This window comes from Argentina silus (assembly GCF_951799395.1).
Source record: "Argentina silus genome assembly, chromosome: 1".
Taxonomy (NCBI): domain Eukaryota; kingdom Metazoa; phylum Chordata; class Actinopteri; order Argentiniformes; family Argentinidae; genus Argentina; species Argentina silus.
The window spans coordinates 22,322,108-22,338,452 of record NC_139655.1 but is presented as its reverse complement, the minus strand read 5'-3'; the positions used below and the strand labels follow the sequence as shown (position 1 = coordinate 22,338,452).

The 16,345-nt window shown below is 42.0% G+C and overlaps 1 protein-coding gene across 1 annotated transcript; it reads right to left on the bottom strand.

Moving 5' to 3' along the window:
• Positions 1–12,057: 12,057 nt before the first annotated feature.
• On the bottom strand, positions 12,058–13,153 carry sox32 (SRY-box transcription factor 32; the record flags this gene model as incomplete). The annotated part of the gene is made up of 2 exons (XM_083678158.1): positions 12,058–12,740; positions 12,943–13,153. The coding sequence occupies 2 exons, from the start codon at positions 13,151–13,153 to the stop codon at positions 12,058–12,060; spliced, it is 894 nt and encodes a 297-aa protein (XP_083534284.1).
• Positions 13,154–16,345: the final 3,192 nt, after the last annotated feature.

Below are 16,345 nucleotides of genomic sequence, written 5' to 3'. Positions count from 1 at the left end.
CCTCTAAGAGTTAAATCATGCCCTCAGAGAGACTTCAAGGCCGCACAAAATGTCTCCATGGAGTACTAATCTCCATTGGATAAATGGCGACAAAATCTGATAAACAACATTAAGATACAATGTGTGTTGTCGGTAGATCAAAACAACTGGTGGTGAGAAAAAGATAGTGATAGATTGTCTGTAAACAGCAGTATTGTTCCTCTGACAGCCAGCAACCACATAAATAGCGCTCTCCACAACTTGACCTGTATTTGACCCTTCCGCCCAAAGAAGTCCCTCTATTCATCAAACCTGTCATACAGTATACCGGGATGATGCATACTGACATTACCATTCCTACTTCATGTCCGACACATATACATGCACATTAAACCATGTCTGTATGCTTTTGATCTGTCTTTGATGCTGCTTGATATGAGTTAATTACTAATCTGACATGCCGGGGCCATATCTGTGAATGGGAGGAGAGGGACAGTGGGGCCTTTGTATGTGACAATCAGGGTGTGAATCAATTCCTCAGGCGGTCAAACACTCCGCACCCTTTCATGTGTGGCCTTTGGCTCGTCCAGGCGCTAAAGCGTCACCACAGAACAAAACGCTGATACCCCGAGGGTGCTAACAGAACACCATGTTGGTTGGGGCCACCAATGCCGATCAATAGTGTTTGATCAGTGGAACACCGCCTCTCTCTCTCTCGATCTCAGAGCGCAGGCCGGGAACCTGTAGATCAATATGGCTAGGCACGAGAGCTGGAGAAGAAGAGTTATCTCTCAGACTCAAGATAATAAAACACCATCACATCCAGCTAGAAAAAATCCTATTGGTACAAACCAGGGGAGGCTGGTGGAGGTAGAAATTGGAGGACAGGGTCATTGTAATGCATGAAATGGAATGAGGACTGGTATCACATGTTTGATACCAGTCCTCATTCCATTCAATGCTTTACAATAAGCCCGTCCTCCAATTTCTACCTTCACCAGCCTCCCCTGGTACAAACTGATCTGACAGGACTGTCTGACTGGACTTATACAGTAGGCCAACATGACCTATAAACACCTGTATAGTATTGCAGTGATATACAGTACAACATGCAAATGTGAGGTTTGTTTTGTTTACATTTGATAACTTATTGATGTTTATTGCTGCAATAGTGTAAAGAATGGTCATTGAGATATTATTTTCTGACATAACGCGTCGTTACTCATTTCCAAAACTTCCTCACAGACACTGTGACTTCTCCTTTGATGGTTTGTGGTGACACACTCCACAAACTCATCTCATATCCCCTTAATGATAAACTAGTGTTACTGTAACAAGAGATCAGATGATAACCCATCCATAATATTACTGTCATAATACCCAAAAGAAGAGAGGTACACAGTCATACAGTCACATCAAGTTCTTAAAGCCATGAACCTTTATCATATCTAACATACATTTATTTAAAGGCGACCCAGTGAACATGCGGATTTGTTCCATTTACAACAATGGCTGCTGTACATGCAGTTCTTGCTTATGAGGTAGAAATTGGAGGACAGGGTCATTGTAATGCATGAAATGGAATGAGGACTGGTATCACATGTTTGATACCATTCCTTATTTCATTCCATGCATTACAATGAGCCCGTCCTCTGATTTCTACCTCCCCCAGCCTCCACGATAATATGAGCATACAGTGGGACTCTATTGTCCTTTATGATGTTACAAGTGACAGGACAGCCTGAGGAATGTGCTATGTGTTGTTTTCACACAGCTGTGGTTTTATGGAGGAAATGCACTGTGTGTGAGTGCTTCCTCCCTGAACTGTTCCCTTTACACTAATGGTGTACAGAAACAAGTATTATTGACAGGAAGATTCTACTTTATAATGCCATTTAATTGGCAGAACACCTACACTCCTACGCATGTTATTATCACTCACAATGCAAGGAAGTCCTACAATATTCACTAACTCTCACACTTGGCTTCTCTCAAATTAATATTCAGATATTCATTCATATCAGAGCAGATGGTTCAGTGTCAGTAATGGTAAAAGAAATCAAGCCTTGTCTGTGAACCTAATTATTTTCCCATTCAACACCTTTTTGGTGTGTATTTTGTTTCATTTTTGGGTGCAAATGTGTCATTTAATTAAGTACATTATCTAAAAATACCATAGACAAATGGAAATATCCAGTTGTCTATTTCAAATGTGTTCTGCACTCTGTGACATACATACACAGGAATCATGCTATCGATGCTTTAGCCTGGATATCTTCTCTATCTTGAACATCAAGGTGATACTTTGTTCAAGTTAACCTCACCTGATGTTAAAACACAGATAATCTCCTGGCAGGTCATTTACACACAATGGTCTGGATCATCAGTCAACTCAATACCCTTAACCAAATCAATGAGCCTTGAGAGTCACCTGAATCTCAATATAAAGGTGATAATACCTCACTCTCCATGTGCACCTAAATGAATGTAGATCCCAAATTAGACTAAAACGGAGCACTCTAATATTAATATGGATTATGGGGCATAGTCGTATATTTTACAAGGATCTAAAAAAGGTGTTGTGTGCTAATCACTAGCATGATTGACAGCAGTGTGAATCTAAGTCTTACTGTTTTCCTCACACTTCACTTTTGACCTTTTAACCTAACCTCAGTGACCAATGTCAGCTGACCAACTTCCCCCTTGTGATATTCTCACAAGATAAGACACAGAGACACTAATATATATTTCTTTTTCAAAAACTGCCAAATAGCACACAATGCAGATAAATGTGCCCCACTACATCTATAAACTGTCACAGATGGAGACCTCAGGGGAACTTCTCCAGTGTCGAATGTAAAACATGGCTCTAATGTTGTGGTTGCTGCACAGCAAGTGTACCTTGAATTTTGCAGTTATTGTTGCATTAGTGCAGCAGGTTAGGCTTTCTGGCTTGGTACCATCCAAAACATGTCTTATCGCTGGGGGGCTGCGGAGTATGGGCCCTTATCAGATGGCCTTGTGGCCTTACAATAACACAGGCTCTATCAGGCCCGGGCAGACCCCTATCTGGCAAAGCTGCCATAAAACAACAATAAATACAGCATGCAAGCCACACACACACACACACACACACACACACACACACACACACACACACACACACACACACACACACACACACACACACCTAACATGGGATGTCCATTCACTAAACACGGACAGGTCATGCATGACACAGGCAGTAAGGGAACTATCTCACTAATGATGAGAACAACCTGATCCACCTGAAGAGGAACTGATTTAAATTCAGTATGTAAAATAGTGATTTGATGGCTATAAGCACAATGCAGTAAGGCATTTCATTCCCTATTATTGTGCAAAACTGCTGTTTTACTGTAATTCACCAATGTGCTGTAATACAGCTTAGATTTCATGCCACATGACGTCACAAATTGAAATCGAAGCTGTGCAGTGATTCACAATATTGTGCAGTGATGATGTCACAGTATTATCAATATTCTGATACAACAGCCATGCATGCATTGGAATTCCATCTCTATTATGTTACAGCACTGCAATGTAAATCCCAATTCTGATGACGTTACAATGTTGTGTGAAGAAACAGTTTTGGAAGCAGAGATTTCCTAAAACATCATTATGAGGTAGTGTGCAGATGTGCCCCTGTTTTATGAGGCACAGATTTGCAGAGTAAATCAAAGCTGCTGATTTCCTCCACAGAGAGGAAAGCCCCTTTACGGAGAACAGGGGTTGATAATGCCCCAGTGTGCTCTGAGCTTCCTCTCCCTCCAATAAATAAATACGTAAATAAAAACACGTCCGACCACTTTAGATTTATTGTTTATTGTAAGTCCATTAGCAGGATTGGCCCAGGTGGGTGACAGGGGCCCCGGGATATCCCTAACTGCCCTCCCCCCTCCTCCTCCAGGTCCCACAGGCACCTAGAACACCCCCCCCCCCCCCCCCCCCCCCCCCCCGGCCCAGGGTAGAATGCTTCCATTTAAGGCGGTGGTGGCCAAGGAAGGGGGATGGCGGGGGTAGAGCTGGGCTGACTAGGCTGAGCCCCTGTCACGTTTTCTCTAGTGATAAGAGCAGGAGCAGGAAGCCATGAGAGGGCAGGAAGGAAGAGCGCTTAAGCCTGGAAGGAGCAAGAGAGGGAGAGAGAGGGGAGCAGGGGAGAGGGAGACTGAGGGTAGGAGAGGAGAGGAGAGGAGAGGAGAGGAGAGGAGAGGAGAGGAGAGGAGAGGAGAGGAGAGGAGAGGAGAGGAGAGGAGAGGAGAGGAGAGATATGAACATAGAGAGGGAGTCAGTGAGAGGAGAGGGGAAAGAAAGTTCAGAAAGGGGTACAGATGATAGGAAATCCAATCAGTCAGCCTACTCCAACCCATAGGGCCTCACTGAAGTGTCTCTTACTCTGTTATGAGTCACAAGATTTAGACAGGTGGAAAGCAGTGCTGAGCAGCCATGCTGGAGTGAGTTCTCTGCTGGGAAGCCCAGAGGGAACCTGCAGTCCAGGAGGAAGTAGGTGAATGACTACATTTGGTCAGAGAGGCCAGTGTTTGTGCAGGAAACACTCTTACATACACCTGCTTCCCACACCTCAGACACATCATACAATGACTTAGATATGACATGAATGGACATTAGTTACCATGTCATACATTGATGGAGATGGTGGTAGCAGGGATTAGCTGGTCTCGCCTAAAGGTGACATCCCAGAGGCAGGTTTACCTTTATTTTAGGCAATTGAAACAGATTTAGGTCCCAGTCACCCAGTAGGTCAACAACTAAACTTGTTGATGATACAGGACTAACGGCAGTTAAGGGTACTTATACCTAGCAAAATAAACTGTATAATAATAAATAACCACAATAATACATTCAATTGGATAACACCTGTTCGTTATTATTTATTACCATGACTACAAATCATGAATGTTTTTTGGGGAAAAATAAATAAATATTTGTTTTGATATTGCTGCAGAGCCGTTTGGTATGTCACAGGTGACAATACCAGAAGCTCAGTTCCACCACACACACATCTCTCGTTTTTTTTTTCTCAATTCCCTCTTTTTAATCAGTCTCTTCATCTAAAAAGGATTTCTCTATTTTGAGATTTTAATCCGGGGTCTGTGTTAATCTCTGAACCTCGCGGATTGGAGGAGAGGATGGACGGGGCATTAAAGCCACTCAACTTCAGCCCGCTCCCACAATTACAAACACAAACGTCAAGGCGACGAATAAATAAAGCCCTCATAATGCCTCTCTCTCAAAATTAATTTCGCGGGGCTCAGTGCGAACAAAGTATGGTCATGTAGGTCAAATAGTCGCGCGGGTTTCGTTTATTTCTTGGCATTTTCCAGTCGGATGTTTAGAAACTTTGAGACGGAAATTCATGTTGACGCCAAGATGGATGTGATCGGGGGAAAAAAATGAATGACAGTTGCATAATAACAACTGACCTAATAAAGATGTTGTTTGTGATATGTCGATCACCACGTGAATAGATGGGGGAAGATCTGCATGTCAGCAAGATGTGAGTTTTGCTGATTTGAGAGATCAATCGCCTAGTAGGTTTATGACATATATTTTGTGTCCCTTTCTAAGTGTCTAATCATCAAGGTTACTTACATTGTCTGTGAAAATACAGGTGATTGGACCACATGTAATTCTACTTCCACTCACCCTCCTGCACAGGTAAAAGTTGAAAACTAGATGGTCATGCAGTGAGACCTCCCCTGGAGTTCACAGGGACTACACCTGAATATTTAATTGTTGCTGCCCTCCTCCCCAATGGCTTTAGTCCTAGATGAATAACATATCAATATTTAATCCATTAAAATGTGCCCATAGACCATAAACTACAATTACTTAATTCCAATTGACGTAGTATCATTGTGTTCAAAATTTTCTTTAATACAACTTTATTCAATTAAATCATTAGCCTACCAGAATAGGTAGTCCCAAGTAACAAGCTTCTCATGGGTAGGCCACTGAAAGAGGGTCTATTACTGTAAACTGTGCTGCAATCAGGTACAGGGCCCTCCCAGACTAAGCAATAAATAAATATGAGCCTATTGTATTCCTGCAGCCTAACTGTCCTTGCTCTCCCGTGCTGAGTAAACGGACACATACAATGGAGGGCCGGACCGCCCTGTCATTCACAATCCCCCTGGATCGCCCCCACCCCCCACAGCTACTCCTCACCATGGGAAACTGACTTTGGAGGAAAGGAGAGGATGACAATGAGGAAAACTGCAACTGATGCTTGTCCCCAATTAGTTTTTATTTCAACACTCAAGATCAAAATGGGCTTGATCTCTTTCTGTTCAACAAAACAGACGGCTCTCAATGCTCACTCAGATTTGAACAGGGCATGCTACAGTGCTCTTGAAAAAAGCAACTAGCCGAAACGTTGATCACTGGCTCGCATTCTGTTTTTCTTATTTTATGATTAAACCAAAATAAATGTAAGTTCAACCTATTGCTTCCCATTTTTCTTTCATGAAGTTCATGCAACAGTATTACAAATAATCTGGACATGATTGTTGATACGATAAATGTTATCTTGTGGGGCACAGAATGTGACACAAAACGATATGAACCCATTCAAAGACAAGAAAACTATAGAGGTGACTCAGACTGTTTACCGTTCATACTCATGTGAGTGTTATTACTGGGAGGATTAAACACAAATTGAAAGTTGTGTGGAGGACTGATGGTCACCTCAGGGTGGGGGGCTTCCTCTGCTGTTCCTCCACAGGAAGAAGGCGGAAAGAGCGCCGCAGAGGACGCAGAGAATTCCACACTTAGATGACTGAGTGAGCAAGAGGCCTTGAAAGAGGTGCTCAGAGAGGCCCCCAGAGGGAGGACATTATTCAGGCCTGTCCCTGCCTGGGTAAGGCCTCCCGATGGCGGGCACAGATGGGCACTGCAGCGCCGTCTTAATCACCGATGACAAACATGGAGTAGTTTTCCAGATTGGTTTTCCTGCCTCTCCAGCTGCGAGTGCGGGGCAAACAGCACAGGAAGAATAACAGAGGTTGCAGCCAGACTCAGACGAGAATGTGGCGTTTATAAACAGAGCACAAATAAAAGTTGAAAGGCGCGCTGCTCTCTCCTCCTGAGAGGGGGAAGTGAGGCCACGTCCTGAGAGAGGGTCCAATCTCCCCGAACACCGCAATGATTCTAAACACCCTGCCTATCAAAACCCACGGTGGTGTCTGTTTACTAAAGCTGTGCCACCCTGCGTCACCTTCTTATGCCACCTGCAAACACCCCCCCATTCCAGAAACATACTGCCGCCTTCTCCATGTGATATTATTGTGTAGCAAGGTGGACAAATCCTAGAGTGAATCACCATCAGTATCAAAGAGCTATACACATACATTTATTGATGATCTATTACTACAGTGCAAGCCCATGTACCTATTACCATAACACACCAACAAAACAACATGATCTTATTCAATTTTACAAACCACACATTAACACATAGGTGTATTATTATGAGCTGCATAATGAGCTTAACTATGCTGTGAGAACAGGTAGATGACATGGAGCATTGCCATACAGTGCTGTCCCCGACAGGAGTCTGACCTGCCACTGAGAATCAGCATCCTGCTGAGAGGCCTGGCCTGGATCACTCAGGCTTACCCTGCTAAACCAATTACTACAGGTGTTAAAGTCCTCATGTCAACATCGACTAACAGGCGCCCACCACTGGGGGAACAGGAGGAGGAGGAGGAGGGTGTGAGGGGACAGCGAGATTGTGCCCCTAATATGGAGAGCAGGTCATCGTGGCTACTGTATGGAAATGTTATGCAGTCACAAACAAACACACACACACACACACACACACACACACACACACACACACACACACACACACACACACACACACACACAGGTATTGACCTTCACATACCTCCCACACCTCACTTCCCACACCTCACTCACAGATTCCTTTACTTTTGAGACCTAAAGGTCACCTAGAGAATACAAATTCCCAAGACAGATCAAAGCCCATTGAAGGGGACCTGGGAATGGGTCAGTTCTTAAGACTTTTTTATGGCTGTGCTAGGGTTCGGAGGAAGTTTGCACTTATTTACAGTCTGCTATTTGCCAGTTATTCACTTAAAAACAACATGGTAAAAGCTTAATTGCATTATTATAATCTAATAAATACCTATCTTCTTTCTAAATTAATTGAAAAGGGTAGCATTTTCTGTCAAGTAATTGAATGTAGCTGAAAAATATTTATTATTGAAAAAAAAGAAAAGAAACGAAAAAAGTATTGTAGAAAATTGCTAATTGTTTCCATGACATTTTGTGATGAATATTAGATAGACTGTATAGTCACCTACAGTACAGTATAACTACTTTGCTCATGAGGGTTATGCCCCAGGTGCAGAATGTATGGAGAAACCAGAGGGTTAGGGTTAGGGGGGGTCCTTTCCTAAGGTGTGTGGACGTGCCACCTGGAAGGGTCGTTAAATCAGTGTCATCAAATCAGCAAAACACATACAGTACAGTATGTGCACACACTCATATACATGCTCATACCCTGAGTCATAGTGCACTCTGAGACACTGAGGAAGAGGTCTGACGTTATTTCCAGAGGACGTAGTGGGATTGCTGCTAAACAAACAATTACTGTGCCAGTAGCTCCTGTTTGACGCAGCTACTGCAGCCATTAGTTTATTATTGGTAGTCTAAGCCAGGTGATTGTTCAAGATATAATATAATAATTTCTAGGATATAACACTTTGATAATATACACACACACACGCACATGCACATACACACACACACACACACGCACACATGCACACACGCACACACGCTCACACACACACACACACACACACACACACACGCACATGCACATACACACACACACACGCACACACGCACACAGACACACACACACAAACAAATACATACCACAGTACACATCAAGTGAGGATGTGTGTGTTAATCAGCTTCAACGTGTGTTTTGTTGACAGGTGTTAGTCTCTGGGCTCAGGAGGCTCTGATAGAGTATTGTATCTGCCCAGCAGGTCACAGGGGACACACCCAAGTGGCCCATTCTATTCAGTGTGTCTGTCAGACCCTGTTACTGTAATCAGCTGTCTGATGCCCCACGCTGGTGCTGTCTCCCAGGGCCCTGTCTGGGTCCACATGCACCCAGTCCAGTATAGAGACCAATGGCTCACCTTATCCTAGTAGACAGGGTTAGGGTCAATTCAGTTTCAATTGAGTACATTCAGTCAGGAGACTTGAAATTCAATCCACATAGAAATCTAATGAGCAATTTTCAATTAATGAATTGTATTCATTATCAATATCCCCAACCCTGGCATGCAGACAGAGGCCATGTTTGGTCCCTGTCCGATGTAACATAACCACCACAACCCCAATGTATGTAAACCTGTTAGACACACAGGTGAAAAACCATTGAAACTGTGGGTCTAGAAATCCACTGATGAGGTCATTGTTATTTGATTGGCCCAATTAGAGCTTGATTGGAGTTTTATTATATCACTTCTTTCATTTTTATCAGGGACACAATATAATTAATGGCTTGATTAAAGGGGCAATCTGGGATTGGTCCATCAAATTTTTTACTTTTAAATTAATGATACAGTATATAGCCATTGATTCTTGAAGAAAATAACTTAAATATTATATAATAACATTCAACTGTCTTACCCCATCAGAACTCAAAATATAAGCTTGTTTTACTCCATTGTTTGTTAACAATATAATTGTCATGGTCAGTCCTTGCATCCATAGCTCATAGTATGAATTTGGGAGTGGTTACATTTCTCAAGCCCCTCAGTCCCTCAGTTGTTTACCAAAAAAGTGGTGGGGAGACCAGTACAGTAACCCTGTAGCCTATTTTGAGCCAGAATAATAGCTGCTTCAGGTACATGCCTTATCATATCTTCTAAGTGGTCAAATTTACACAGCCCCTCATTAATGTGTCTATTTATGTGGTTATTGCTTTCTAGTACACCGGGGGATGAATCAAACAACTCCTCTAATATTATATAGAGACAAAAGTTTGGAGTTAAGAAGCTGTTGAGTGTCTCACTTCCTGTTTGAGTTTCCTCCTCTTTCATAGACAGAGGAGACGTTCCTGCAGGAGAATTCATGGATGGACACTATCTGAAGAGAGCAGCCCTGAATTTACCCAAAATGCACCCCTGTGCTCGAAACAGGAAATCATTCTTCATGTTTGAGTTGTAAGAAGAAAATGTCTAATTATAGCCCACAAAATCTGAAGAATGCACTATGTAAGCAAACACAGATCTATTTTAGGGTTAACGTAAACCTGGGCTATTTCTAAATCAATATCCCACATACAGATATGACTAATATTTAGAGATTTAATCTCTAACTATGAAACTGTTTTATTTCTGGGAATGTCCCCTTAGGACCTGTAACATATTTGACATATCAGGCACCAGATTCCATAAATTCTTCAGAACTGATAACAAGCTCATCCATTCCTCAGTGAGCACCGAATGGATTTCTAATACATTCCAATCCACCAAAAAACATTTCCTCTGTATATGCAATATCACTGAGCCTGCACTAAATATACCTGTCCTTTACCCTCACTGTACATATCATAGAATTATAATCCTATTACGATGGTATAAATATTCTCTCAATATGAACTTTATTAGTTTGAGGGAAGGTATTTCACTTGTCCAACAGCTATGCTACATGTCCTCTGCTGTTTGTTATCGGTCACATTAATATTTTCACTGCTATTGTTGACGTTGTCCCCTGTTTTTCCTTCAGGAAATTCCTGAAACTGAATATTAATTGTTGCTAAGAAACCAAATTACAACAGAGAAACATTGTGAATGAATCAAAATATCCTGTGCACTGAGCTTGTTGTTGTTATATGTATGTGTGAGAGATACATGCACTGTCTGTGAGTGTTTTTGCATGGGTATCATGGGAATCGACCTGACGTCAGATTTCTTCCGTTCATTCAGGTATTGCTGCGGACTGGAAATGCTGAGCGGAGCAGCTCTTCAGGGCCCTAATCAGCCCCCTCTCCCTGGACAGGTCGTTGGATCCCAGCTCCTGGACTTCACCCAGCACTTCCTTCCAAAAAATAATAACACTGCTTACTCCATATTTCCTCATCTGAACCCGTAATAATGAATTCCTTCGATAATGTGTTAATTGAATGTGAGTTGTGTTGTTGGTGACGTGATGTGTTTTATTGTAGCACTTATTGCTTAGCTGATGGAACTGGTCCCATGCCTGTCACAACGCAGGGCTCAACCTCTAGTTAACACTGGGCAGTCAGGTCGGGGCAGGGAGATAAACATTTTTATAAATGGATAAACATTTGGCAGCCAGAGGCATATGAGTCGGGAGATGTGTCGATATTTTGGCATATTTTTAGAGCCTTTGTGAGATGTTTTAAAATGAAACAGGAAGTTGGGAAGTTTATGCCCCTGGCGCCCACCCGATTTCCCTCCCCTGGCCAAGAAAGACACAGCAAGGGAGATAAAACAATGTGTCAACAGCATGGCCCCTGCCAACGGGTGGGCAATTGCCCCAACAGCCTCTCAACTGCCACTTTTGTTGATTTAACTAATAAATATTCAGGTTAATTTGTAACCAGTCATCCATCATAACCCAAAATCGAAAAACAGATTTTGAGTTATGGCTTTCTTGAAAATAATTGATGAACTGTTGTACCTTTTAATGCATCATTCATTTTAATATACTGAATATACTGTAGCACTCTCACAGTACAATTGCCTGTTGGAAAGGACATCAACATTTTAAGTTTTCTTTAGATCAATTTATTAATAAAAAATATTTTGATTGTGAACACACTTTCATCAATAATACATATTGACAAAAAAGAAAACAAACAGAATGCATCATTTAAAAAAACAATGTTAGCAGCTGCACTTCTCTTTTGTGTCTACACAAATAGTATTAAATCTGATTTAAATAATTCAATAATTTAAATAAATACATCGTATCAACATACAAACAAAAGCATTATGAGAGAGATCAGGCTTCCCTGAGGGAGCTCTGCTGGTGATAGCTGGACTCCATGGGCTCTGGTCGGCAGGGGGGCGGGCCCAGGTACTGTTCAAACTCACTACGGTCTAGGTCATACAGCATGTCCAGCTGAACCTGCTCCAGATAGAACTCCAGAGAGGGTCCACTGGAGTGGAGCTGGCCCCCATACGGCCTCAACTCCCCCTGCTCACCCTGAGACACAGGACAGGCTGGGCTGGGAGCACCATACTGAGGGAGGCCATGCTGGGCCTGGCTGTAGTACACCTGAGGCTCTGCTGGGTACACAGCTGGGCTCGAGAACATCAGTGGCTTGTTCAGGAATGTTGCGGCTGTGTCTGGGTAAACTGGCATGTTTGGGAAGGTCCCAGGCATGTTTGAATAGTTTGCTGGTGGGTTTGGGAAGGTGGCTGTGTGTGGGTAGGTTTGCTGCTGGCACTGGTTCTGAATCATGTAGTTAAGGTTGTATGGCATGTTGAAGCCCTGGCTGCAGAGTGAGGATAGAGGGGCAGGGGCCTCCACAGGTGAGGGTTTAGAAGCCTTCTTCAGCTGCTTCCTCCTCCGGGGGCGGTACTTGTAGTTGGGGTGGTCTATGGTGTGCTGAACCCTCAGGCGCTCTGCCTCCTGCATGTATGGACGCTTCTCTGCCAGAGACATTGCCTTCCAGGTCTTACCTGCAGGAAAACAAGTCATATTAGTCATCAACATATTACACACTGATTGTATGACCACAAAACATATAATGGCTATATTAATTTATCATTCCCAGCAGTATCTGAAACATTCATACAAATCCTGCATAATATAATTGTATTGTAGATAACTGTTTAAATAGTTCTACATTTCAGTTTCAATTATGTGAAGAAAAAAAATTACCAAGAATTTTGCTCAGGTCAGTGTTTTCCAGATCAGGGTTGAGTTGGGCCAGACGTCTGCGTTCCTCTTTGGTCCAGATGATGAAGGCGTTTAGCGGCCTTCTTACCCGGGGTTCTGCCGAGGGTTTAGCCTCAGGACTGGAGCAGCTGGTGTCGGAGATCACCGAGAGCGGGCTAGATGGGCCAGAGCCGGGGGACCGCACCTCGGTCATCTGCTCGCTCCTGGACGACGCGACACTGAACTCGTGGCTTTCAAACATTGCTCTGGTTGCGCAATGTTCGAAATCCGATTTTGGGATCCGATCAAAGTACATGGTTACGTATGTATGTGTTTTTTTCCCCTTGAGGTAGCTCTCGTCCTCTGGTCGTGATGGAGACTGGCTATATGCGTTCCCTCCACCAATAGGAGTCCAGGAGGAGTGGATTTAAGGTGTGAAATTCAGGTGTTTTCTCAAGTCAGTGAGAGTTCTGATGCTTCAATCTACAACGCTCACGAAACTGAAAATTGCATTTAATGTTAAATCAAATCAATTCGTATCCTAGACTATAATTTCCCTTTCAAATGATGCAAATATCTTTGTATAATTGTAGAGTGCTCTATTCACAATACTTAAGTCTTTAGCATAGGTCTAGTTTAAGAGTTTCCTTTATTACTCTGAAGTGTAGACCTTATAACACATTAGTTAGGACTACGAATCCTGTTAAACTGAGAATCCCGTTTATAGGTCTGTGCACACAACTGAAAGATTGAAAAGCTATTTGAGAATGCCTGAATTAGTGACCTATAGGCCTACTTTATTAACCTATAAAATATAGTGTTGTTAAAACATTGCTTCATTTACCTCTGTCAGATCATTTAAATTAAATCAATATGACCAGATAGGCTTATAGGTGATCTTCTAAGATCAAAGTTTTCTGGCAGAACTGGTTATTCATTACGTAGACCATGGGTCACGTGTCGATTGCCCACAACGCTTATCGGGTCCACTGTCTCTATCAAAGCACATTTTACAGGGCTGAAACAAACATGATCAAGGCAAGTTTATTATACGATTACCGCGCACAAATATTTACCCAACTAAAGAGATATCTAGACTTTGATAAGAGAACATGATAATCTTGCCTGTATGCATGGGCAACAGAAGATTTCAAGATGAATTTCAGTCAGTATGGATAACATGAATTAGATTTAAACATCCCTAGATAAATGTATATTTTGCTGGGCTCCTAGTAGGTGGCAAGGGTTAACATAGCCTGGCTTATAGCGTGGTCAAATATGTCTTAAAGAAAAATAAGTAAGTAGGCCTAGTCTATTTTAAACAGGCCTTTTCTGATAGCTTGGCCACAACAGTGTTGCCAATGCATTGTCAGGTTTTTTGGAGTGATAAGATTTGGACGGGAAGTTCTCAAAGGTCAGGAAGGAAAAACTATTGGATTTGAGTGGTACTGTACAAGGGAGAGTTTAACCCCCCAGAGAGTGCAAACTTGTTTTCATACATAGTCTACATTTTCACAACTTATGATATTGTTCCTTAGCTAACTGGGATGTCAAATTGACTTCGGTGAGTCAAGAAATGAGCTATGGGCTGGCTGTTAAAATACTGCATTTGTGTTTGGTAGTATTCCATCTAATCTGCATTGCATTTGATGTCCATTAGTTAGTCCATTGGAAACAATTTAACATTAAATGATTCCTCGTGGTTTGAACCAGTCTAATCACTCTTTCTTTTATTTGTACATTTGTTGACATCTCGTTCAACTTTAGTCCAACAATGGAGGTCATTAGGCAACAGCAGTTTATGTATGTTGATGTTGAATCCAGAATACACATGGTAATGCCTACTGGCCCGCACCTGCACTGTTTTGTTGTGGCAGACGATTTGCTGTCATGTATGTCTTCAGGCCCTTCATATTTCAAAAAGGTATAATGGGACTCATTGTGAGAATACACACGGCAACGTGCTTCATACATTTCGGCCTGCACCTGCACTGTCTTGTTGTGACAGACGACATGTAACATGTAAAGGCATTTCTTCAGGCCTCGCAAAAAAGGTAATGGATGTTGGCACCTTGATCAAAGAGGCGGGTCAATACATCAATGGTCAGTACTGATGTGGCCTCGGTTAATTCAATAACAGGGTGATCAATGTATTTCTTTTAGATACTCATCTTTTACCCTCTTCAAAGCAGATGATCCGTCTGAGCGTCGGCACAACGAAACTTTGGGCCCTAAACATAGAGACCTATGTTTGTGAATCGATACGATTAAGCTTGCTTATTAGACAGTCTAATGATACTAAAACGAAGTAATCGAATTTAAGTGAAGTGCTCCAATTAAAGTACAGGCTAGCCATCCTAAATGAGGTTTAATGAATTAATGAGCCATTTATGACAGTGAAATAAAAATGGCAAATTTAGATTTTCAAAATGTGTTTCGTTCGCAGGCTACTGTAGGTCTAGCCCATGTAGACTATTGATTAGAAACGAATCTTGATTAATATGAATAAAATGTACTTTTAGCAGGAGAGAAACAGTAGAGAAACAATACTATAATACACATTTGGAAGTCATTTAGCCCAGGCCTATAATGGAAACAATATTTACATGAAAACATGTTTTTATTTAGTCAAGTAATTTATTTTATTTCACGAGTTGACTCCAATCCACATCAGAGTGTTAAACAACACACACTGCCGGGTGAAAAGCGCTAATGGATTTAATCAATTAGCTTGAATGACTCAGCATGAATACAATAATGTTAGTTTCGGCGGACATTTCTGTAAATTGAGCAAATATTGGAGAATGGTTGACTAATGTTTGACATGTAAAGTATCTTATCTTATTTTGTCTTCATTCAAATGGTAGGCTATCTATTAAACTTTGATATCCTAAAAATCATAATTCAAATGTTCTAAACTTTTAATGGTTTTAACATTTCTTTTTTGCAATAGGCCTATACATTCCAGGTAGATTTGTATCTGTCTGCTCTCACTAGATTCCTAATCTCTGAATGGATGACAGTGGGCTATCAATGCATTGTTTCATGCCCAGACAGGACAGTGCTGCTGTTGAATGGTCACTATATTGTCTGAATGGGGATTGTTCTCAGAGGCTTTCCGATCACAATGTTCTATTGTATTGGACAGATGTCATATATGGAACACTCCTCTCCCTCTCCACTCTGACTTAGAGTAAGCCAGGCTGGCACAGGTGGAGTACAGCTCTCAAGACTCTCCAGTCTTGCTGCCTGCATGAGGAGCACCCTCTCTGGGATAACCATACTGGATTTACCTGGGGATTTTTGGGGGGATTCAGTCTAGGATGGGTCATAACTCAGAATGATCCCTGCTACTTCAATGTCTCTAAGGATTTGGATATAATGGATTTGGATATACTCTACCAAT